The sequence below is a fragment of the Hirundo rustica genome, chromosome 28 (genome assembly GCF_015227805.2).
Source record: "Hirundo rustica isolate bHirRus1 chromosome 28, bHirRus1.pri.v3, whole genome shotgun sequence".
Lineage (NCBI taxonomy): Eukaryota > Metazoa > Chordata > Aves > Passeriformes > Hirundinidae > Hirundo > Hirundo rustica.
The window spans coordinates 3432964-3457353 of record NC_053477.1 but is presented as its reverse complement, the minus strand read 5'-3'; the positions used below and the strand labels follow the sequence as shown (position 1 = coordinate 3457353).

The following is a 24390-nucleotide window of genomic DNA, read 5'->3' as shown; positions in this document are numbered from 1 at the left end:
CTGGAGGGAATTCATCTCCTGATAGCTCCAACAGACCACAGCGACGTTTTCAGGATCTGTCTGGGAGCAAAACCAACCCAAATCCTGTCCCCTTTTCCCTCCCAGGGCTGGTTTAAAGCTCCGGAGCTCAGGGAATTTTGTCTGGGAGCAAAACCAACCTCAATCCCATCCCTTTTCGATTCCAGAGCTGGTTTAGAGCAGGGAATTTTGGAATTTTGTCTGGGAGCAAAACCAACCCAAATCCAGTCCCCTTTTCCATTCCAGAGCTGGTTTAAAGCTCTGGAGCTCAGGGAATTTTGTCTGGGAGCTAAAACCAACCCAAATCCTGTCCCCTTTTTCTTCCCAGAGATGGTTTAAAGCAGGGAATTTTGGAATTTTGTCTGAGAGCAAAACCAACCCCAATCCTGTCCCCTTTCCCTCCCAGGGCTGGTTTAGAGCAGGGAATTTTTGATGGAGCAGCTCGAGGGTCGCTCCGGCTCTGAACAAGGAGCAAAAACCCCGGAGAGGAACGGAATCCGCTGCAGAGCCCGGATTTATATTGGAAAATTCAAGAACAAAGGATGGGAATCAGCGCCCCGAGGGTTCTCCAGGAGAAAGCGCTGACGGGAGACTTTTTTCCCCGATAGTTTTTTGGGATTGGAACGGTTTCCTTTGGCTGCAGAGGTTTTTTTAAAGCCGGGGCTGTTCAATAATGCAAATCCAGGCAGGAACGCTTCACCCTCCAGCAGCAGCTGGGCTGATGGAGAAAGCAGATTCCAGAGGAAAATCGGGAGCAAACATCGCCTAATGGATAAAGCAGATTCCCAAAATCCCCCTCTGCCTGCTCCATGGACACGCGAGAGCAATCCCACAAAACAAGGAAAACTCTGGGATCGAGGAAAAGCTGAACCCAAACCCATGAGTTGTCCTGGGGAGGCAAAGCCGGGATGGAGAAGGATTTGGGAAGAGGGACAGGATGGGGGAAAGGTTTGGAATAAAAGGGAGATGGAGATTTGGGATGAGGGAAGGAGGGACAGGATGGGGGAAAGGTTTGGAATAAAAGGGAGATGGAGATTTGGGATAAGGGAAGGAGGGACAGGATGGGGGAAAGGTTTGGAATAAAAGGGGGCAGGGTTAGATGGGATTTTGGGAAGGAATCCCTCTCTGAAAAGGAAGGAAAGGGCTGGGATGGAATTCCCAGAGGAGCTGTGGCTGCCCCTGGATCCCTGGCGGTGCCCAAGGCCAGCTCGGAGCACCCTGGGATAACGGGAGGTGTCCCTGGGGATGGGATTGAAATTCCAGTCCCACCCAAACCATTCCAGGTTAAACCATGGGAGGCAAAGATGAGATGGAGATTTGGGATGAGGAGGGAGGAACAGGATGGGGGAAAAGGTTTGGAATAAAAGGGGGCAGGGTTAGATGGGATTTTGGGAAGGAATTCCTCCCTGTGAGGGTGAGGAGAGGCTGGGATGAAATTCCCAGAGGAGCTGTGGCTGCCCCTGGATCCCTGGCAGTGCCCAAGGCCAGCTCGGAACACCCTGGGATAACGGGAGGTGTCCCTGGGGATGGGATTGGAGCTCCCTTCCCACCCAAACCATTCCAGGATTCCACCATCTCATCCGGGACTGCCAGCATTCGAAAACACAAATTAAAACAAAAAAAAAAAAAGAAAAGAAAAGAAAAGAAAGGAAAACGTGTGAAACTCTTCCACCCTGGGCCGCTTTTCCCTCTGTCCCAATCCCTTCCCTGCCAGCAGCCACATCCAGGGCCCCAGCGCTGCTCCTCTCCGGCGGGGACACAAAAGCCCTGGCAGAGGCTCCGAGCTCCGTTACGAAACCAGGGAGTGAGCCCGGAGGAGAGGGTTTGTTTGTGAGCCCTCACAAAAGGATCCCTGGCTCGGAAAAGTTTTCACATCGGCCTCGGCCGCTTTTGTTTCCACGCTCTGAACCAAGCGCTCCGCCAGGGCTCCGGAGCCGAGGGTAAAATCCCGCCGGGTTTGGGAACATTCCTGCTTGGGATTTGTGCTGGCAGGGGATGCCCAGGACGGGATTTTTGGGGTTTTCTCCCTGCCCAAACCCCAGCTGCTCCCTTTCCTTTTGAAGAGCCCTCAGGATGCTCGGGGATGGATCCAGGGAGGGAGAGGATCCCGTTCCTCGAAATCCCGGGCTGCGGGCGCTGCCTGCTGCTGAATCACACCGGGGTTTGGATTTCCCTCTGCTCTGCCCTTGGGTTTTTCCATTTCCGTTCTCATTCCCCTCCTGCTTTGGGAGCTCTGTGATCCCCTCAAGCTCCTCTTTCCTTCCCTATGCCTGACCTATCCCGCTGCCCCTCAAATTAAACCTATTTATATCCTTTTCCCAACAGAGCTCCAGGATTTCTCACCTCCCAAACATCAGCAATTTAGGCCGAAACTCGAACAAAAAACTTTTTTTGCACCCCCGTCCAATCCACAACACAAAAACCTTTCCTCGAGGGATTTGTCCATCAGGAAAACTTCCACCCAAACCTCAGCCACCGGAGGAAAAATACTCTTTTTTTTTTTTTCCCCCTTTACATCCACGGGAATGGGCGGAATCTGTTTGGGTTTGAACATCTGGAGCTGAGCCTCTGAGTCACCCCAAGGTCCTGGCTGTTCAATAAACACCAAAGCCGGGGGACAGGAGCTGCACAAAAGGGCGAGGGAGCCGAGTTTGAGCCAGGCTTAGGGGCCAGGAGCAAACCCGGCGCGGATTTGGGCCGACAGAAGCCTGGCTGAGCTGGGAAAGGCTCCGTGGGCAGCCCGGGGAAAGGCTCCGTGGACAGCCGGGGAAAGGCTCCGTGGGCAGCCCGGGGAAAGGCTCCGTGGGCAGCCCGGGGAAAGGCTCCGTGGGCAGCCCTGGGAAAGGCTCCACGGGCAGCCCTGGGGAAAGGCTCCGTGGGCAGCCCTGGGAAAGGCTCCGTGGGCAGCCCGGGGAAAGGCTCCGTGGGCAGCCGGGGAAAGGCTCCGTGGGCAGCCCGGGGAAAGGCTCCGTGGGCAGCCCGGGGAAAGGCTCCACGGGCAGCCCGGGGAAAGGCTCCACGGGCAGCCCGGGGAAAGGCTCCGTGGGCAGCCCGGGGAAAGGCTCCACGGGCAGCCCGGGGAAAGGCTCCGTGGGCAGCCCGGGGAAAGGCTCCGTGGGCAGCCCGGGGAAAGGCTCCGTGGGCAGCCCGGGGAAAGGCTCCGTGGGCAGCCCGGGGAAAGGCTCCACGGGCAGCCCGGGGAAAGGCTCCACGGGCAGCCCGGGGAAAGGCTCCACGGGCAGCTCGGGGAAAGGCTCCACGGGCAGCCCTGGGAAAGGCTCCGTGGGCAGCCCTGGCAAAGGCTCCACGGGCAGCCCTGGGAAAGGCTCCGTGGGCAGCCCTGGCAAAGGCTCCACGGGCAGCCCTGGGAAAGGCTCCGTGGGCAGCCCGGGGAAAGGCTCCACGGGCAGCCCTGGGAAAGGCTCCACGGGCAGCCCGGGGAAAGGCTCCGTGGGCAGCCCTGGCAAAGGCTCCGTGGGCAGCCCGGGGAAAGGCTCCACGGGCAGCCCTGGGAAAGGCTCCGTGGGCAGCCCGGGGAAAGGCTCCACGGGCAGCCCTGGGAAAGGCTCCATGGGCAGCCGGGGGAAAGGCTCCACGGGCAGCACGGGGAAAGGCTCCGTGGGCAGCCCTGGGAAAGGCTCCACGGGCAGCCCGGGGAAAGGCTCCACGGGCAGCCCTGGCAAAGGCTCCGTGGGCAGCCCGGGGAAAGGCTCCGTGGGCAGCCCTGGGAAAGGCTCCACGGGCAGCCCGGGGAAAGGCTCCGTGGGCAGCGGACACCGGGGAGGAGCAGAGCAGCCCGGAGCGGCTTTGGCAGGCTCAGCTTAGGGCAGGCTCAGCTTTTGGAGGACACGGCCCTGTCCTGGCAGCCCCAGGATTGGGGGATTTCCCACGGACAAAGCTTCGCCGTTCCCCGTGTCCTTTCTGCCTCGGAGCGTTTGGATCGGGCGCCGAAAGCCGGGAGAATTTATCGCCAAGGTCGGGGACGGAGGCTTAATCAAATTAATCAAATTAAATCTGTGCAAAAGAGCTGCGAGCTCATTAAGCCCAACCTCCGAGCGATCAGCGCCTTCTCACCCAGCCCACCCCACTCTGTCCTCAGGAGGAGTTCAATATTTGAACAGGAAAAAATGATCTTTAAAGCCCTCTCCATCCCGAACCCTTCCACGGTCCCGACTCCAGCACCCTGGACCGCGCTCACTCAGAGCTCACAGCACTGGAACACGGAGGGATCCCCCAAAATCAGCCTCATTAACGCTTTGCCGAGGTGAGGAGGTGTCGAGGCACCCGGGGAGCAGCGGAACCCTGCCGCGCTCGGGCTCTGGTCCGGAGGAGTAAACGTCTCCAGGGAAGCTCAAACCCCGTTGTCACAACAAACTGAAATAAAACTTTTCCGATTAAACAGCGAGGGCTGCAGGGCACGGAGAGGGGGGGGACCTGTGTGACAAACCCCCAGGGCGGGCACAGAGATTCCACGGATTTCCACGGCAAAAAGCTGGAAAAGAGAGGGAGATTTACCTGGGGACAAGGCACAACCTTGCCCCCCCCTCCCTCCTCCGCTCCGTTTTGCACAACTTCCCGGAGTTTGACCGAGCAGGATCCTTTTTCCCACTCATTAAAAAACCTGGAATTAACCAGAATCATGGAACGGCTGGTGCCGGAGGGGACCTCAAACCCCACCTCATCCCACCCCTGCGACACCTTCCGCCCTCCCAGGCTGCTCCAAACCCCGTCCAGCCCAGCCTCGGACGCTTCCAGGGGCGGCTCAACCCTCCCTGAACCCGGCACAACCGAAGCCTTTCAGTCCCTGGGCTTTGAAGTGAGATTTTTCTGCCTCACCGGTGTCCAGAGGGGAAATCAAAGGCCAGAAATAGCGGCGGGGTCTGAGCCAGACCCGTCTGGCCAAAGCCCCGGGCTGGCCTCAGGTACCAGAGCTATTTGCCGGCCTCGAAAAGCCGCAGAAATTCGATATATTTAGAGCCTGGCCTGTTTGAAGGCCGAGGAAGGAGGCGGACAGCAAATATTTTCGTTTGGGGATGTTTTGGGGCCCGAGTTCAATGAAATCCCTCTGGGGTGTCGATGCAGGGGATGTACTGGGGCAGGAATCGGGCGGCGTGGCCCGGGAATGGTTGGGAGAAGCCGGGAAAGCAGCTGCAGGTGGGAATGGGGTGAGTTGGGATACCACAGGGAGGCTGTTGGAAAAGCAGGGATGGCGTTCCCAGCTCCGGGGAGCTCGGGGGGAGTTTGGATTTCAGAGCTCCCGACACCCAGCAAAGGCTCCGGCAGCAGCATCAGCCTCCAAGGAATCCCCTCGGATCTGCAGAAACCCCTGGAATTTTAACAAGGGAGGGATGGAATTCTGGCGTCGATTAACCCCTTCCTGCCTGCCTCCTCCTCATCACCGCTCAACCCTGCCCCAAAACTCTTCAGGGTTTGGGCTGCTTTGGCCTTTAAAGATCATTTTTCAAATATTGAACCTGCCCTAAGGACGGAGTGGGGTGATCTGGGTGAGAGGGCGCTGATCGCTCAGAGGCTGGGCTTAATGAGCTCGTTTTGCGCGGATTTAATTAAATTAATTTAACTAAACTCCGGTTTTTCCGCGTCCCTGACCTCGTCGTGTCCCGGTGATGAATCCTCCCGGCTTGACCCGGAGGTCAAGCACTGCCCCTTCCCAGCGGGAAAAGGGCTGGAAAAGCTCAGGGATGGGAAGAGGAGTGACGCCACCCTCAAAACATGAGCTGGGATCTGGCTGAGCACATCCCTATGGAATGGCCACGGTGATTTATGGAAAATTTCCCCCCCTCTCCCGCTTATCCGCAGCTTTTCCAGGCCGGGAAGCGGAGCTGAGCCGGTGTCCAAGGAAAACAAACGCGGCTCCAGGGTTATCGAGCTGCTTCTGGAGGAGTGGGGGCTCCTTGTGGGGCAGAGCTGAGGCAGCCGGGCAAAACGTTGGATTTTCCATGTTCCCAGCACTTCCCAGCCACAGGGAATTGGCACCAAAGGGGCTTTAGGACTTCCTAATTTATGAGGGAAGGCTGGGGGAAAATTGGGATTGTTGGGAAGTTTTGGGGTGAGCTCATCGTGGCGTTCCAGCGCCTGAAGGAGCGACGGAAACGTGGAGAGGGATTTGGGACAAGGACACAGGGAACGGCTTCCCACTGGGAAAGGGGAGCTTGGGGCGGGATATTGGGAAGGAATTCCTGCCTGGGAGAGCGGGATGGAATTCCCAGAGCAGCTGTGGCTGCCCCAGGATCCCTGGAAGTGCCCAAGTCCACCCTGAATGTGAAGAAGCTTTTCCCAAAATCCAAATAAACCTCCCTGGCCCGGCTCCAGCCGTTCCCTTGGATCACCAAAATCCTGTTAATCCACAGGCAGATCCATCTGGGAATCTCAGCCAGAATCCAACACCCAAGCTCGGTTCAGCACCTCCAGCCAGGCCTGGCTTAGTAAAGCCTGGCTTGAACAGCAGAGCTGAGGGACAAACGGACAGATCCCATTCCCCCGGCGATCCCGGTGGGATCGCGCCGGTTTTGCTCTGTCAGTGTGAAAACCGACGGAGAATCCTGACCACAGCAGGGCTCAGGGGAAATTCCAACCCCCTCAGCCCTCATTCCAAAGGGAAAACATCACTGGGACAAGCCCTGTGCTCCAGAGGAGCCCAGGAACGATGATGTTCCCCCCGACAAATGCCAGGAATGACCGGCAGAATTCCCGGGAGTGCCGGGAAGGGCAAAAACTTCCAAACTCGCCCTCACGGGAGGCTTTGGACCCCACCTCGTCCGGTTTTGTGAGGCCTGAGTCGCCCTGCTCCCGGTTTTCGGCTCCAAAAGTGGCTGCTGAGGAGATAAAGCAAAGATAAGAGACGGAAAACTCCGAGGGGGAACGTTGGACGAGGAGCCACGATGGCATCCCAAACATTCCAGCGCCTCACCTCCGGGAAAGCAGCAGGGGAAGGAGAATCCCTCGGATCCAGGGATTCTGTTTTGTAGGGAGAGAGGGAAAAAGCAGCTGGGTACTGCAGAATGGAAGCGGTGGTGCGGTGGGATGGGTCGTGAAATTCAGGGAGAAACGGAATCCTGGAATGGTTTGGGTCGGAAAGGGGCTCAAAATCGTTCAGGGAGATAAAAAAATCCCGGAATGGTTTGGGTGGGAAAGGGGCTCGAAGTCATTTAGGGAGAAACAGAATCCTGGAATGGTTTGGGTGGGAAAGGGGCTCGAAATTATTCAGGGAGATAAAAAAAATCTCATGAGGGTTCATGAAATTCAGGAAGAAACGATCCCAGAATGGTTTGGGTGGGAAAGGGGCTCGAAGTCATTTAGGAAGAAACAGAATCCTGGAATGGTTTGGGTGGGAAAGGGGCTCAAAATTGTTCAGGGAGATAAAAAAAATCTCATGAGGGTTCATGAAATTCAGGAAGAAACGATCCCGGGATGGTTTGGGTGGGAAAGGGGCTTGAAATCATTCAGGGAGATAAAAAAAAAAATCCCGGAATGATTTGTGTGGGAAAAGAGCTCCGAATCACCCGGTGCCACCCCTGCCATGGGCAGGGACGATTCCCAGGCTGCTCCAGCCTGGTTTTGGGCACTTCCAGGGCTGGGGCATCCCCAGCTTTTCTGGAATTCCATCCCAGCCCCTCTCCACCCTCCCAGGGAAGCTTTTCCCCCAATTCCTAATTCTATCCTGCTCTCCCTGTCGGTTTGAGCAGGGGCTGCAGCAGCTCCCACCCCGCCCAGCGCAGCTCCTCAAAAATAAACCCACTTCTCCCTTCCCCATCCCTTCCTCCTGCTGAAGGATCCGGGTTTCCGCTCCAGGAATCGCTCCAGACGATCCACCCGGAATTTCAGCACCCCCAGAGCGGCGGCCGAGCTCGTTCCCGATTATCCGACGTGCTCGGCTCCGCCGGGCCCCGGCGCTGAGCTCACGGAAAAGCAAAGCTTTTTCCCCGCAAACCTTCCGTGATTAATGGCCGGAGCAGCCCCGGGGTGAGGTGACCTCTCGTCTAGACTAAACCAGATTTTCCTCCGGGTGCTTTGAGGACTCTCGGCGGCTTCGGAGGAGCCAAAGCCACCCCGGGCGTTCCGTGATCCCGCCTCGCTCCGCGGGACACAACGGAGCCATTGATGGAGCGGCTCCGGACGATCCCTCCCGAGCCAGGGGAGGCGAGGTCAGGGCGAGGAAAGGAACTGAATCCCTCGGATCCCTTCCCTGGAATGCTGAGCGCCGCCTGCTCATCCCATCCCCGTTCCAGCCCAGGGACAGACACCAGGATTCATCCCCGAGAACCACGCCGGGGTGAGCGGCACGTCCGGGCTTTTCCCTGGATGCTCAAAAGGAGCTCTGGAAAACGCTTGTGGATTAAAATTTATCTCTCCGTAAATTTTGGCCAAGGAATCGAGAGGGAAAAATCCGAGAAAAGGGATCGGCAGAGTCCCCCAAGATGAGGAGATGAAGGATAAAAATAAAGAAATTCCTTTTTTTTTTTCCTCCTCTGCAGAGCTCATCCCAGCTCCCTCCCAGGCCAGCATTCCCAGATCGCTTTATCCCGCAGAAATCCCACCGGGATGCGCCCCAGGGCCTTTGGTTCTGTCGCTTCCCCAAATCCCCCCCTCAGCCTCCCAGGGGCAGCCCAGAGCCTTCCCCACGTCCTCGCTCCCGGCTCTAATCCCACGTTCCCACAAACGCTCCCGACACTTTTATCCCCACCACTGCTTATCCAAACCGGGAGAGAAATCCGTTTACATCTTCCCTATAAATCCACTCGTGGCTGTGGGAATTATTCCACCCCAAATCCAGCCCTTCCCGCCGACCCCGTCATCCCAGAGAGCTCCAGGCTCATCCCAGCGCTAAAACGGGAGAAAAACTCAGGATTTTGGTCCACTGGAACAACAACAACAAATAAATCGGGAAGTTCTGGGAGCGCGACGCAGATGTTGCCACCCTAAATTCACCCTTTGAAACATTGAAAGAACGGGTCTCGACTTGGGAAAAATCGATGGAGGAACTGCAGCACTTTATAGAAAATAAAATGTAAAATAAAATGTAAAAACTAAAATGGGAAATAATAAAATGCAAAACAATAAAACGCAAAATAAATCTCTGAGTGGTTCAAATCTGAAATTGGAACCTGAGTTTTCCTCTCCAGCCCAGCCAGGAGCAGTCAAGAGCTTGTTTTAACCCCAGAGATGGGATAAATACGGGATAAATTGATAATGGGAATAAATATGGGGATAAGTATGGAATAAATTGATATTAGGGATAAATATGAGGGATAAATATGGGATAAATTGATAATAGGGAAAAATATGGGATAAACTGATAATGTAAATAATGAATATGGAATAATTATGGGACTGATAATTGATAAACGATAAATGAATTGATAAATGATAATGATAAATGAATTGATAAATCAATTGAAAATTGATAATGGGAATAAATATGTGGCATAAATATGGAATAAATTGATAACATGAATAAAAATGGGATAAATATGGGATAAATTGATAATAGGGATGAATTGAGAATGGGAATAAGTATGAGGGATAAATATGGAATAAACTGATGATACGAATACATTTATGGGATAAATTGATAATATGAATAAATACATGGGATAAAATGTTAATGCGAATAAATACATGGGATAAATTGATAATGTGAATAAATACATGGGATAATACGGGATAAATTGATAATGTGAATAAATACATGGGATAAATTGATAATGTGCATAAACACAGGATAATATGGGATAAATTGATAATAAGAATAAATACATGGGATCAATTGATGATATGAATAAATACATGGGATAATACAGGATAAATTGAGAATAAGAATAAATACGTGGGATAAAATGTTAATGTAAATAAATACATGGGATAAATTGATAATGTGAATAAATACATGGGATAAATTGATAATGTGCATGAATACATGGGATAATACTGGAAAAATTGATAATATGAATAAATACATGGGAGAAAATGTTAATGTAAATAAATACATGGGATAAATTGATAATATGAATAAATACGTGGGATAAGCACAGGATAAATTGATAATATGAATAAATACGTGGGATAAAATGTTAATGTAAATAAATACATGGGATAAATTGATAATGTGAATAAACACACGGGATAAATCGATAATGTGAATAAACACACGGGATAAATCGATAATGTGAATAAACACACGGGATAAACACAGGATAAATTGATAATATGAATAAAACCGTGGGATAAATTGATAATGTGCATAAATACATGGGATAATACAGGATAAATCGATAATATGAATAAACACAGGTTAAACCGACAATATGAATAAACCCTCGGGATAAACTGACCATCCCCATCACTCCCAGCCCTCCCTGCCCTGGGGACGCTCTGGATCGTGGTTTTTCACCCCGCTCACCTCGATCTGATTAATCAGGGAGTTGTCAAACTTGAAGCCGGGGATCCTCTTCTCGCTGCACACCACGCCCACGTCCTCGGTGTGCTTGCAGTCGCTGACGCCCCAGCCGTTGGAGCCGCAGGCGGCCAGGCTGCTCTCCCTGCCCGTGCAGTGCACGTTGTCCAGCCAAATCCTCCCTGGAACGGGAAAAAAACCACAGCTGAGATCCCGAGGGGAGGAATCCGGGCTGGATTCCCTGAATCTGGGTTCCAGGGAAGCGCTGGGTCTGGCTCTCGGTGTGAAAATTACAGTGGATAGATTGGGAAAAGCTCTGAGCTGGTGGGTTTTCCCATTCTTTATCCATTTGGGAATAAAATCCACCTCCAGCCTGTGCTGCTCCAGGGATAGGTAATGAAAATTCTCAGTATGAAAATCAGGGTGAACAAAGCGACACCTCGAGCAGTGCGCATTGTCCAGCCAAATCCTCCCTGGAACGGGAAAAAAACCACAGCTGGGATCCCGAGGGGAGGAATCCGGGCTGGATTCCCTGAATCTGGGTTCCAGGGAAGCGCTGGGTCTGGCTCTTGGTGTGAAAATTACAGTGGATAGATTGGGAAAAATTCTGGCCCAGTGGCTTTTCCCCTCCTTTATCCATTTGGGAATAAAATCCACCTCCAGCCTGTGCTGCTCCAGGGGTAAGTGATGAAAATTCTCAGTGTGAAAATCAAGATATGAAAATCAGGGTGAACAAAGTGGCACCTCGAGCAGTGCGCATTGTCCAGCCAAACCTTCCCTGGAACGGGAAAAAAACACACCTGAGATCCCGAGGGGAGGAATCCGGGCTGGATTCCCTGAATCTGGGGTCCAGGGAAGCGCTGGGTCTGGCTCTCGGTGTGAAAATTACAGTGGATGGATTGGGAAAAATTCTGGCCCAGGGGCTTTTCCCATCCTTTATCCATTTGGGAATAAGAATCCACCTCCAGCCTGTGCTGCTCCTGGGGTAAGTGATGAAAATTCTCGGTGTGAAAATCAGGGTGAACAAAGTGGCAGCTCAAGCCATGCACGTTGTCCAGCCAAATCCTCCCTGGAATGGGAAAAAAACCACACCTGAGATCCCGAGGGGAGGAATCCGGGCTGGATTCCCTGAATCTGGGTTCCAGGGAAGCGCTGGGTCGGGCTCTCGGTGTGAAAATTACAGTGAATGGATTGGGAAAAGCTCTGAGCTGGTGGGTTTTCCCATTCTTTATCCATTTGGGAATAAAATCCACCTCCAGCCTGTGCTGCTCCTGGGATACGTAATAAAAATTCTCAGTGTGAAAATCAGGGTGAACAAAGTGGCAGCTCAAGCCATGCACGTTGTCCAGCCAAATTTTCCCTGGAAAAGGAGGAAAACACAGCTGAGGTCCCGAGGGGAGGAATCCGGGCTGGATTCCCTGAATCTGGGTTCCAGGGAAGTGCTGGGTCTGGCTCTCGGTGTGAAAATCACGATGAATAAAGCAGCACCACAAGGATTGATGGACTGGGAAAAGCTCTGAGCCGGTGGCTTTTCCCATCCTTTATCCATTTGGGAATAAAATCCACCTCCAGCCTGTGCTGCTCCTGGGGTAAGTGATGAAAATTCTCAGTGTGAAAATGAAGATATGAAAATCAGGGTGAACAAAGTGGCAGCTCAAGCCATGCACGTTGTCCAGCCAAATTTTCCCTGGAAAAGGAGGAAAACACAGCTGAGATCCCGAGGGGAGGAATCCTGGCTGGATTCCCTGAATCTGGGGTCCAGGGAAGCGCTGGGTCTGGCTCTCGGTGTGAAAATTACAGTGAATGGATTGGGAAAAGCTCTGGGCCAGGGGCTTTTCCCATCCTTTATCCATTTGGGAATAAGAATCCACCTCCAGCCTGTGCTGCTCCTGGGATAGGTAATGAAAATTCTCAGTGTGAAAATCAGGGTGAACAAAGCGACACCTCGAGCAGTGCACGTTGTCCAGCCAAATCCTCCCTGGAATGGGAAAAAAACCACAGCTGAGATCCCGAGAGGAGGAATCCGGGCTGGATTCCCTGAATCTGGGTTCCAGGGAAGCGCTGGGTCTCACTCTTGGTGTGAAAATTACAGTGGATAGACTGGGAAAAATTCTGGCCCAGTGGCTTTTCCCATTCTTTATCCATTTGGGAATAAAATCCACTTCCAGCCTGTGCTGCTCCTGGGATACGTAATAAAAATTCTCAGTGTGAAAACTGGGGTGTGAAAATCAAGATATGAAAATCAGGGTGAACAAAGTGGCAGCTCAAGCCATGCACGTTGTCCAGCCAAATCCTCCCTGGAAAAGGAGGAAAACACAGCTGAGATGCCAAGAGGAGGAATCCGGGCTGGATTCCCTGAATCTGGGTTCCAGGGAAGCGCTGGGTCTGGCTCTCGGTGTGAAAATTACAGTGAATGGATTGGGAAAAATTCTGGCCCAGTGGCTTTTCCCATTATTTATCCATTTGGGAATAAAATCCACCTCCAGCCTGTGCTGCTCCAGGGGCAAGTGATGAAAATTCTCAGTGTGAAAACTGGGGTGTGAAAATGAAGATATGAAATTCAGGGTGAACAAAGCGGCAGCTCAAGCCACGCACGTTGTCGAGCCAAATTTTCCCTGGAAAAGGAGGAAAACACAGCTGAGGTCCCGAGGGGAGGAATCCGGGCTGGATTCCCTGAATCACTTATATATAATTTTATTTGATTGATTGATATAATTATGTATTCATCAAATAATGAAGGAATCTAGTTATGCAAAATGTTAAATAAATAGATTCGCTTACATACAGATAACTGTGGTTTTGATTGATGGAATTAAATGTTCATCAAATATCAAAGAATCGACTGATTTAAAATATTAAAGAAATGCATTTATTCACTTATATATGAGTCTATTTTATTGACTGAATTATATATTTGTATCTATATATTTATATATATATATTTATATATGTAATATAAAAATATAATTATATATTATGGGTTATCTTTTCAATCAATATTATATCAATATTGATCAAATATTAATATTGTTGTGATTAATTATATATGATAACATATTATATTTTGTTGATTTAATTTAAATATATATATATTATTGTCCATTACATACATTTAAATAAGTAGATATAAACAATATCTAATTATTTAAAATATTTAATTAATACATTCAAAACCAGGCTCCTCAGAAGCAGAGCGGGAAGAATTCCCCCGGACCCTGGGTTTGGGATTTGAGGGATTTCCCTGGGAATTCTCCCTCCCGTTCAACCCCGTGGCCAGCCCGGTTTGTTTTCTGATGTCACGCTTGGAAATCTCCTGCTCTGCCTCCGGAGCCAAAATCCACAAGTTTGGGAGCACATTCCAAGGTTTTCGATTTCCCCCGGGCCCCGCTTGCTCTTTTACGGGACATTTATAGGTGTGAGCACTCAAAAACTGCTCAAATCCACCCAAAACGGCGCGCTCGGCCCTCCAGAGCGGGATTTTATCCCTGTGGGATCCCCCGGGCTCCAGGGAGGGCAGGAAAAATCCTCTGCGGGACGAGATCCAATCCCAAATCCCGATAAATCCCTCGGGGCGTCCCCTTATTACGCAGATTTGTTGTTATTCCCGGATTATTTCAGAGTTTTCCTTCTCAAACCCGGGGATTTCAGGAATTCCCCGGCCGTCACACGCAAATATTCTCCTTTCCGAAGGGTTTGCCCGGCAGATATTTGGGATTTGGGTTGGATTTTCCACGTTTCCACCGGGTGTAAACTCAGAGGGCGAGGAAGGAGGCGGAAAAACGCATCCCCAGGACAAGGGTGAAATTCAGCCGGGATTTTGGGACAAAATTCCTCCCTGGGAGGGTGGGGAGGGGCTGGGCTGGAATTCCCAGAGGAGCTGTGGCTGCCCCTGTGCCCCTGGGAGCGCCCAAGGCCAGGATGATCCCCCTGGCACAGTGGGAATTGTCCATGGCAGGGGGGAATTGGATGATTTTCTGCTCCTTTCCAACCCAAACCGTTCCAGGATTCCATGAGACAGAATTCGGGATGAGGCTGAACGGCTTTTCCCCACCAGGAGCAGCCTGAGGGCCCCCAAAATGCTGAATCCCGTATAATCCAGTAATCATTATTCCCATAAAATATTCCCACGGGACATGAAACGTTCAGGCCATTTTGGAGTCCCAGGCCAGACCATGACATGGAAATTTTCCCTAAAATCCAACCGAAATCCTCCCGGCACAGCTCCGGCTTTGTCCAGATCCCGTCCCTGGCACGGAACAGGAGCAGATCCCAAAAAATCTCCCCTCAGTCTCCTCTTTTCCAAGTGGCCTCAGCTGCTCCAGGCCCTTCCCCATCTCCGTGTCCGTCCTGGGGACGTTTTCCAATAATTTCACGCTGGTTTTAACTCACAGAGCAGAGCACGGGAGAGAAACTCCAACACCACCAAAGAAACTGAAATCAGGGATTCTTGGGAATTGGAGAGATTCCCCCAATTCCCTGGGATCCCAATCCAAGTGCCCTCAGCAGCCCCAGACCCTTCCCCATCCCCGTGTCCATCCTTTGGATGTTTTCCAATAATTTTGCACTTTTTCTACCTCACAGAGCACAGCACAAAACACCCCCAAATCACCAATTAAACTGAAATCAGGGATAATTCTAATCCAGAAAACCCCTCTCTCCCTGTTCCCAGATTCCCTCACCTTCTCCTTTGCCGTACTTGGAGCTGGGCAGCCAGGACGCTGCCTCGGTGTACCCCAGCTCGCGGCACAAGAGAGAAACACCCCAAATTCATCAAATAAACTGAAATCAGGGATAATTCCAATCCAGAAAACCCCTCTCTCCCTGTTCCCAGGCTCCCTCACCTTCTCCTTTGCCGTACTTGGAGCTGGGCAGCCAGGACACGGCCTCGGTGTACCCCAGCTCCCAACATGAGAGAGAAACACCCCAAATTCATCAAATAAACTGAAATCAGGGATTATTGGAGGAGCTGGAATGGTCCCCCCAATTCCCTGGGATCCCAATCCATGTGCCCTCAGCTGCTCCAGACCCTGCCCCATCCCCGTGTCCATCCTTTGAATGTTTTCCAATAATTTTGCACTTTTTCTACCTCACAGAGCACAGCACGAGAGAAACACCCCAAAATCACCAAATAAACTGAAATTAGGGATAATTCCAATCCAGAAAACCCCTCTCTCCCTGTTCCCGGGCTCCCTCACCTTCTCCTTTGCCGTACTTGGAGCTGGGCAGCCAGGACGCTGCCTCGGTGTACCCCAGCTCGCGGCACAAGAGAGAAACACCCCAAAATCACCAAATAAACTGAAATCAGGGATAATTCCAATCCAGAAAACCCCTCTCTCCTTGTTCCCAGGCTCCCTCACCTTCTCCTTTGCCGTACTTGGAGCCGGGCAGCCAGGACACGGCCTCGGTGTACCCCAGCTCGCGGCACACCACGTGGGCGGCGTGGATGGAGAAGTCGTCGTCGCACACGGTGCCCCACTCCCCGCCGTAGAACACCTCCACCCTGCCCTCGTTGTGCTTCCTCTTCTGCCCCGCCAGCCTCAGCTGGATCCTGGGGACGCCGGCGGCTCTCGGGAGCGGCCGCGATTCCCGCTCGGGGTCGGCGGCGGGGTCGGGCCAGCGCTCGTGCTGGGCGCAGCTCAGCGGGGCCAGGAGCAGCAGCACCAGGCAGGGCTTGGAGAGGAAAATTTGGGAGCTTCCCATTTCCGTCCTCGCTGTCGGATCCGGGCGGGGGCTGAGCTGGGAGGGAAAAAAAAAAAAAAAAAAAAATCGGGTTTTAGTTAAGGTTCAGCGATGGGGTAAAACCGGCGTCTCTTGGGGATCGTCTCCGGCGGCGCCTGGGAAAAATGGAATTGGGGGAATTGGTTCTTGTGGGGGGGAAAAACAAACGGAAATCTCGCCCTGTTTGGAGGTTTAGGGCAGCTGGCCACGTAACTTCACCCCCAAAATTTATCCCCAGGTAAAATCCTCTGGAGCCAAAAGACACAGAAGTTTGGGGAAATGGTGCTGGGGAGATCCCCAGGTAAAATTCCCTAGGCTGGGACTTGTAGCGAGTGATTTTCTTGTTTCTCCACAAACCCAGCAGGAAAACTCCATCCAAATCCCAAGGGAAACCCAGCCCCGTGTCAGCCCCGCTTTGGGGGATCCCTCGGGATCGGGGAACAACTCCAAGCTGTGACCTCCCCCTCCCCTGCTCAAATCCAACCTTTCACCGAGGGCTGGAGCCAGGAGACACAAAAATGTGGGGAAATCACACAGAGGAGATCCCAAGGTAAAATTCCCTAAGCTGGGAGTTGTAGCGAGTGATTTCCCGCTTCTCCACAAACCCAGCAGGAAAACTCCATCCAAATCCCTCCGGAACACGAACAAATTCCCCTCTGGGTGATTTTTGTTGGATTCCTGAGCCTCCAGAAAGCTCAGCGTCAGCTAAACCCGAAAACTGGAGAGGAGGAGAGGCTCCGGAGCCGCCCCGTGCCACGGGAAACACGGACCCCCGCTTCGGGGGATCCCTCGGGATCGGGGAACAACTCCAAGCTGTGACCTCCCCTTCCCCTGCTCAAATCCAACCTTTCACCGAGGGCTGGAGCCAAAAGACACAAAAAAATTTGGGGAAACGGCGCGGGGGAGGGCTGGGGATGGCTCCTGGAGGTGTTAATGACCCCGGCGCTGCCAGAGGCCGGAGCCTTTCCAAGAATCCCGGAGCTGGGAGACCTCGGGAGCAGCTGGGGAGGGAGGGGAAGGGCAGGGCAGAGTTCCAGGTTGCTTTAATTGGGATCAGGATCAGCCTGATGGGGATTAGAGCGGATCCAGGAGGTGGAAGCTTCACTCTCGGCAGAGCTTTGCCGAGCCCGGGGCTGCTCTGGAATGGGTTTGTGCTTTTGTTCCTCAGAAACGGAGGGATTTGGGAATCGTGGAGTATTCCTGAGCTGGAAGGGATCCACGAGGATCAGAGTCCAAACCCTGGTCCGGCACAGGGAAAGGAGAAAATTCCCAGAGCTGGAGAAACCCTGGGGAGAGAGGATAAACGGGAAAATCCCGGCGCCAGAGAGGGAATTCGGGCTGGGAAAAAGGAATTCTGAGGGTGTAGGAAAACGTTCCCAACACACCCCTAGGAAAAACGGCTCTCAGGTGGGAGCAGCACCGCGTTCCACCTGTGCTGGGGGATCGGGAGAGGCTCAGAAATCCCATCCCACCCGCAAAAAACCCTGGGAATTCCGCACAGGAGCGGGACAGCGCCCTGCGCTCCCTCCGATCCCAAACGCCGGGAGGGAAAACTTCCACGGGCTCTGCATCCCCCAGAAGGAACCAGAAACCTTCCGCTCCCACAGCCCCCGTCCACGGAGGGGCTCGAGGAAATTCCCTCAGGTGAAGCCAGGAAAAGCGGAATCCAGAGGGATTTGTCCTCAGCCGTGACTTGGGATTCCCACAAAAAAAAAAACCCACCCAAAAAACCCAGCTCAAATCCAACAGGGAAACTTGAGGAACGCAGCAGAATCCAGGGAAAATTCCCGAGGCTGAAATGGGCTCTCAGCTTTCCGTCTGTCCCGAGTGGACAGGAGGGAAAACACGGAATTCTGGCACGGGGGAGCTCAGGGTGTGGCTGCCCCATCCCTGGAAGCGTCCGAGGCCGGGCTTGGAGCACCCCGGGGTGGTGGAAGGAGCCGGGATTTAGGGATTTCCCACCCAAACCATTCCATGGCTCCGAGCCCCAGCGCCCAGATCCTTTTTGGGGATTTTGTTTAGAGGACTGAAGACAGAGAAAACCGCCCGGCAGTTCCTTCACCCCGCAGCACAACAACCGCAGAAATCCCGGATTTATCCTTTCCTGAATTCTCCCTCCTCAGCTCCGAGGCATTTTAGGCCTCGGATATCCAGGAAAATTCTCCCTTCCCCTTCAGCTGCAGCAGCGATTTTTAAAAAAAAAGACCCCAAAATATTCCAAAGGCAGCACCAGGCTGCAGCCACACGTTCAGGGGGGCACCAGGAAACCGCAGGAACACCACTTCACGTGGAAAACATTCCAGCAAAACCACGGCAGCGACGCTGGGACGCGTTTTCCCCCTCCGGGCTGAGGGAGCTGCACGCGCCGAGATCCCCCAGGATAAATCCGGGCTGGGGTTTGGTTTGGGCTGGGTTTTGCCTTGGTCTTGGGCTCATCCCTCCCCTCACAGCCTCCAACCACCTCCGGGCTGATTCCAGACAGATTCCAGACTGATTCCTGATTGATTCCTGACCCATTCCAGACCAATTCCTGACTGATTCCAGACTGATTCCTGATTGATTCCTGACCCATTCCAGACCAATTCCTGACTGATTCCAGACCTATTCCTCACTTCCAGACCAATTCCTGATTCATTCCTGACCCATTCCTGACTCATTCCTGACCCATTCCTGATTTCCAGACCCATTCCTGATTTCCAGACCCATTCCTGATTTCTGACCCATTCCAGACCTATTCCTGACCGATTCCTGACCGATTCCAGACCAGTTCCTCACTTCCAGACCAATTCCTGACTCATTCCTGACTTCCTGACTGATTCCTGACCCATTCCTGATTTCCAGACCGATTCCTTATTGATTCCTGACCCATTCCAGACCCATTCCTGATTTCCAGACCGATTCCTTATTGATTCCTGACCCATTCCAGACCCATTCCTGATTTCCAGACCCATTCCAGACCCATTCCTGATTGATTCCTGACCCATTCCAGACCTATTCCAGACCGATTCCTGACCGATTCCTCACTTCCAGACCAATTCCAGACCAATTCCTGACTCATTCCTGACCCATTCCTGACTGATTCCTGACCCATTCCAGACCCATTCCTGATTTCCAGACCCATATTTTGGTCTCTCCATTCAAAGGAATCCGAGGCAGAGCATTAAAAACCCACGGAGCAGAGGGCAGGAAACGCTCCAGGTCTCCCTCCCGTGTTCCCGGCTGGAGGCTGAGCTCCAGCCCCGCAGGAATTTAGGGATTCAGGGACTGCAGGCAGGATCCTGGTGGCTGCTGACTCAGCTCTCTCCAGAGCTCCAGTCCTGGCTCTTGAAGGGAACAGAGGCGCGGGATGGCAAGGGAAAGGGAAGGAAGGGAAAACCATGGAATTGTCATGGAACTGTGGGATGATTGGGGTTGGAAGGGATTTAAATCCCACCAGAGCCACCCCTGCCGTGGCAGGGAATCACCTCCCACTGTCCCAGGTTATCCCAGCCGGGCCCTGGGCACTGCCAGGGATCCAGGGACAGCCACAGCTCCTCTGGGAATTCCAGGCAGGAATTCCTTCCCCACATCCCACCTGTCCCTGCCCTCTGGCAGTTTGAATCCATTGTCCCTTTTCTCTGCCCATTTCATTCCCTCTTTTTTTCAGGGACCTCCCAAAGCTCCAAATCCCCGAGTTTTCCCTTCTCCAGCACTTCCCCAGCTGTGACACAACCTCCTGCTCTCCTGAGACGAATCCCAGCCAAAATTCCCCCTTTTTTCACCCCAAACCCAGGCACCTCCCTGCTCCCAATCCTCATCCTGACAACAAAAGGGAAGTCTGGAATTCTGGGTGGGAGCTGAGGATCCAGCGACGCTCCACATCCCTCGGGAGCAGGGGACAATTGTCCCGATTGTCCCGTTGGTGTTCAGCCGCTCGGAACCGGGAACCCCGGGAATCCCGGGAATTCCTGCATTCCTCAGCGGTGAGAACAGGATTTCCCGGAGTTCTCCAGCCTCTTCTCCGCCGGGAGCGTCTCCAGAATTATTAAAGGGAATTAAAATCCTGGGATGAGATTTGGTTCCAAGAGTCTCTGCCCTGCCACGGCTTCCCAAGGGTTAAATCCCCGTGGATTAAATCCCTTCTCCTTCCCACTCCTAAAAACCTGAGCCATGAAGGTTCCGGGAAGGATCAGGGGCACCAAATCCCAGAAAATTGGCAGAAATTCCCAATCTCCGGCAGAAAAGCCCGAGTTTGGATCTTTATTTTTTTTTAATCTCTAAGCAGCATCACTCTAATTCACCTTAAACATCTTAAATCACCTTAAACCGTCCTTAAAGCACCTTAAAATCACGTTAAACATCTTAAAATCACCTTAAACATCTTAAAATCACCTTAAACCATCCTTAAAGCGCCTTAAAATCATGTTAAACATCTTAAAATCACCTTAAACATTTTAAACATCTTAAAATCACGTTAAACATCTTAAAATCACCTTAAACCATCCTTAAATCACCTTAAAATCACCTTATACATCTTTAAATCACCTTAAACCTCCTTAAACCATCCTTAAAATCACCTTATACATCTTAAAATCACCTTAAACCATCCTTAAATCACCTTAAAATCACCTTAAGCCATCCTTAAAGCACCTTAAACTATCCTTAAATCACCTAAAAATCACCTTATACATCTTTAAATCACCTTAAAATCGCCTTAAACCATCCTTAAAATCGCCTTATACATCCTTAAATCACCTTAAACCATCTTTAAATCACCTTATACATCTTTAAATCACCTTAAAATCACCTTATACATCTTTAAATCACCTTAAACCAGCCTTAAATCACCCCGACATCTGAAATATAAACGTCTTAATTTAAATTCAATTTATCGCAGTCGATTTAAATAGTCTTAAACAGCAAAAAAAATCCATCCCGAGGGAGGAGAATCGGCCGCAGAGGAGGATCCTGCGTGCGCTGAGGGAGCAGAGCTGAGCCGGGCTCGGGGTCCAACACCCCAAATTTCCCTGGAGAGGATTCCCGGGTGGATCTGGGAGCCTCCAAGGATCCCTCCGAGCGATGCTGTTTTAATTAAATCAATTTAATTAACGCTCCCTCATCCAGCAGCGGGACAAACTGGCTGCTGTTACTCCTGGGAAATCCCTCCTCGGAATAACAAACTTCCACCGTGGCTTTGGAGCCGGACTTTTCCTCCTCCCGGGGAGTTTTTTGGGGTCTTGTGGATGGGCACGAGTGGGAGAGAAAATGTCAAAAAAAAAAAAAAGGGATCTGAAATCACCTGGGTGAGGTGGGAATGATCCCGGTGCCGGGAATTGGGAGCTCGGGTTGGAAACTGCGCTGGGAATGGTCTGGAATGTTCAGGAGGAGAAGGGATAAAAGGGAAAAAAAATGGATCTGAACGGAGGAAGGGAAAGGAAAGCGGAGAGGAGCGCGGGGACAGGAAGGACAATGAATTTGGGAATCTGATAATGGATTAAAAACCCGGAGCTCGCTCCTGGGAAAGCGTTTTGGGGGTCTCAGCCTGCGGAAGGAGTGAACTTCCAGCAAAACGCCTGGAATCTCCATCAAATCACCTGGAATCTCCATCAAATCACCTGGAATCTCCATCAAATCACCTGGAATCTCCATCAAATCACCCGGAATCTCCAGCAAAACGCCTGGAATCTCCAGCAAAACGCCTGGAATCTCCAGCAAAACGCCTGGAATCTCCAGCAAATCGCCTGGAATCTCCAGCAAATCACCTGGAATCTCCAGCAAATCGCCTGGAATCTCCAGCAAATCGCCTGGAATCTCCAGCAAATCACCCGGAATCTCCAGCAAATCGCCTGGAATCTCCATCAAATCACCCGGAATCTCCATCAAATCACCTGGAATCTCCATCAAAACACCTGGAATCTCCATCAAATCACCCTGGGCTGCGTCACCGGACCTCTGCAATGCTCAGAGCTTTCCCAGTCCTGCTGGAACTTCCCTAAAATCCTCATTTCCGCACCCCAAACTCCTGCTGGCTTTGACCGGAGAGGAATCCTGAGCCTGAGGATGAAAAATTCCCATTTTTTGGGGACGTTTCCCAACGTCCTCCCGCCCTTTGGGCCCAGGATGATGGAAATTCCCTCCTGGAGCACCCAGCGCTCGCTCCAAGGCGCGATTTCTCCCCGAGCACTCGGAGAATTCCAGAAATTCACGTTTTTATTTCATTTAATATTAATTGGACCTCTCCCTGCTCCCCAGCCGAGGGAATTCCACCGCCGTGGGCGGCTCAATGAGGAGGAAAATTGGGAAGGAGGAGCCCTAAACCCAGGATTTTCAGGAAAAACCCATGGATCCAGGAAAAATCGGGAGCACCGCGCCGTCACCTTTACGCTGCTGGTTGTGGGGATAATGAATTTATTTTCCCGCTGCACTCCCAGAAACCCAAACTTGGATCTTCCTCCCTGATATCCTGAATTATCCGGGCTTGGATCTTTCATCTACACGCTGTCAACAGCTCTTTAATGAGCAACAAAACCTCATGGGGAGGGAAATCTTCATCAAGGTTAATTGGGAGCTCAGCCCGGGCCGGGTGGAACATCCCACGTTCCTCCGGGGCACTTTTCCAGGTGGATATCCCGGAGGAATCCTAAAAACGACCGGGATAAAGCAGCTTTTAAGGAGGTGCCGGCAGGCTGGGAGAATCCCAGTGACAGCAGAAAATGTCTTTAATTAAGGACTCGTTTTGCACCTTCTGCCAAAACATCTGCCCCGGAGTTTTCCCTCTGAAAAAAAAAAAACCAAACCCTTGGGAATTATCCAGAGAGGAGAACTCCAAGAGGCTCCACGATTTTACCCAACGCTGAACCGGTTTGGGGTTTTGTTTTTTTTTTTTTTTTCTGCTCAAAATTCGGGATATTTCACCAAATCCCAGCTCGGGCATTGCCCGAACTCGCGGTTGGAAGTTTGCAGCTCCGGTTTTATTCCAGCCGGGAATGGCTGAGAGCAAAAAAAAAAAAGGATAAAAAAAAAAGGGGATAAAACCTCCAGCTCGGCCAGGATTTCTTTAAAAAGCGACACCGAAAACCTTCGGCACCGCAGCGCGGCCAAACGCAGCTCGGGGAGGGAGAGAAACGCGCTGGGAGAGAAGGAGGGGAATGAAACTTGGAGAAGAGAGAAAGAAAAGCTGGGAAATGCTGAAATTAATGAATCGGCGCCGCTTTTTGGGGCAGTCAGAGCCCAGAACGCGGCTCGCGGGGCTGAAATTGCCTCGGTTTGGGCTGAAATTGCCTCGCTCGGGGCTGAATTTGCCTCTATTAGGGGGGAATTTGCCTCGGTCCGGGGCTGAATTCACCGCGGTCCGGGCTGAATACCCCTCGATTTGGGCTGAATTCTCCTGGATTCGGGCTGAATTCACCTCGGTTCGGGTTGAATTTACCTGGATCCGGGCTGAATTCCCCTCGGTTCGGGTTGAATTTTCCCGGATCCGGGCTGAATTCCCCTCGGTTCGGGTTGAATTTTCCCGGATTCGGGCTGGATTTGCCTCGATCCGGGCTGAATTCCCCTCGGTTCGGGTTGAATTTTCCTGGATTGGGGCTGAATTTTCCCGGATCCGGGCTGAATTCCCCCCGGTTCGGGTTGAATTTTCCCGGATCCGGGCTGAATTCCCCCCGGTTCGGGTTGAATTTTCCCGGATCCGGGCTGAATTCCCCTCGGTTCGGGTTGAATTTTCCCGGATTCGGGCTGGATTTTCCCGGATCCGGGCTGGATTTACCTCGGAGAGCGGTGCCTGCGCTGCCAGCGGGGGAAGCTCAGCCCCGTCCCGGCTTCATCCGCTTCTCCCTCCCGGGCTGCGCGATCCCCTCGGGCTCTGGAGAGCAGAATTCCTCCCGCGGGCAGGGAAATGTGCGGCCGGGAGCTGCTGCCGCTGCTGCTGCTTCCTGCCAAATTTCACTGGATTCGCTCCGCAAACCCCTCCCCGGAGCCGCCCCCGCCGCTCGGCGCTCCTCCCGACAGGAGGCAGAGCGCGGGGAGCGATTCCCGAAAAAAAAGAGGGGGAAAAAAAAAACCCCAACCTCCTAAAAATCAGGAACGTGGATTTTTTTTATTCCGGGTGTTCCCAGAGAATGAACGCTGGGAGTTATCCCCGGCTCCGCCAGGGGGAATTTTAACGTTTGAGGACCCCGAGGTGATTGAATCCTTGTGATTGCTGCATCCTGGAATTCCTGGGATTCTCCCACCCTTAATCCCGCAGCAAAATCCCGCTTTTCCAG

General features: G+C 52.2%; 1 protein-coding gene across 1 annotated transcript in view; it reads right to left on the bottom strand.

Moving 5' to 3' along the window:
• Positions 1–24033, bottom strand: part of LOXL2 (lysyl oxidase like 2) — a 58787-nt gene extending 34754 nt beyond the window's left edge. Inside the window, 3 exon segments of the mRNA XM_040087667.2 lie at positions 10436–10611; positions 15787–16165; positions 23892–24033. Coding sequence (XP_039943601.1) covers positions 10436–10611; positions 15787–16129 — 519 coding nt within the window. The 5' untranslated portion in view covers positions 16130–16165; positions 23892–24033.
• Positions 24034–24390: the final 357 nt, after the last annotated feature.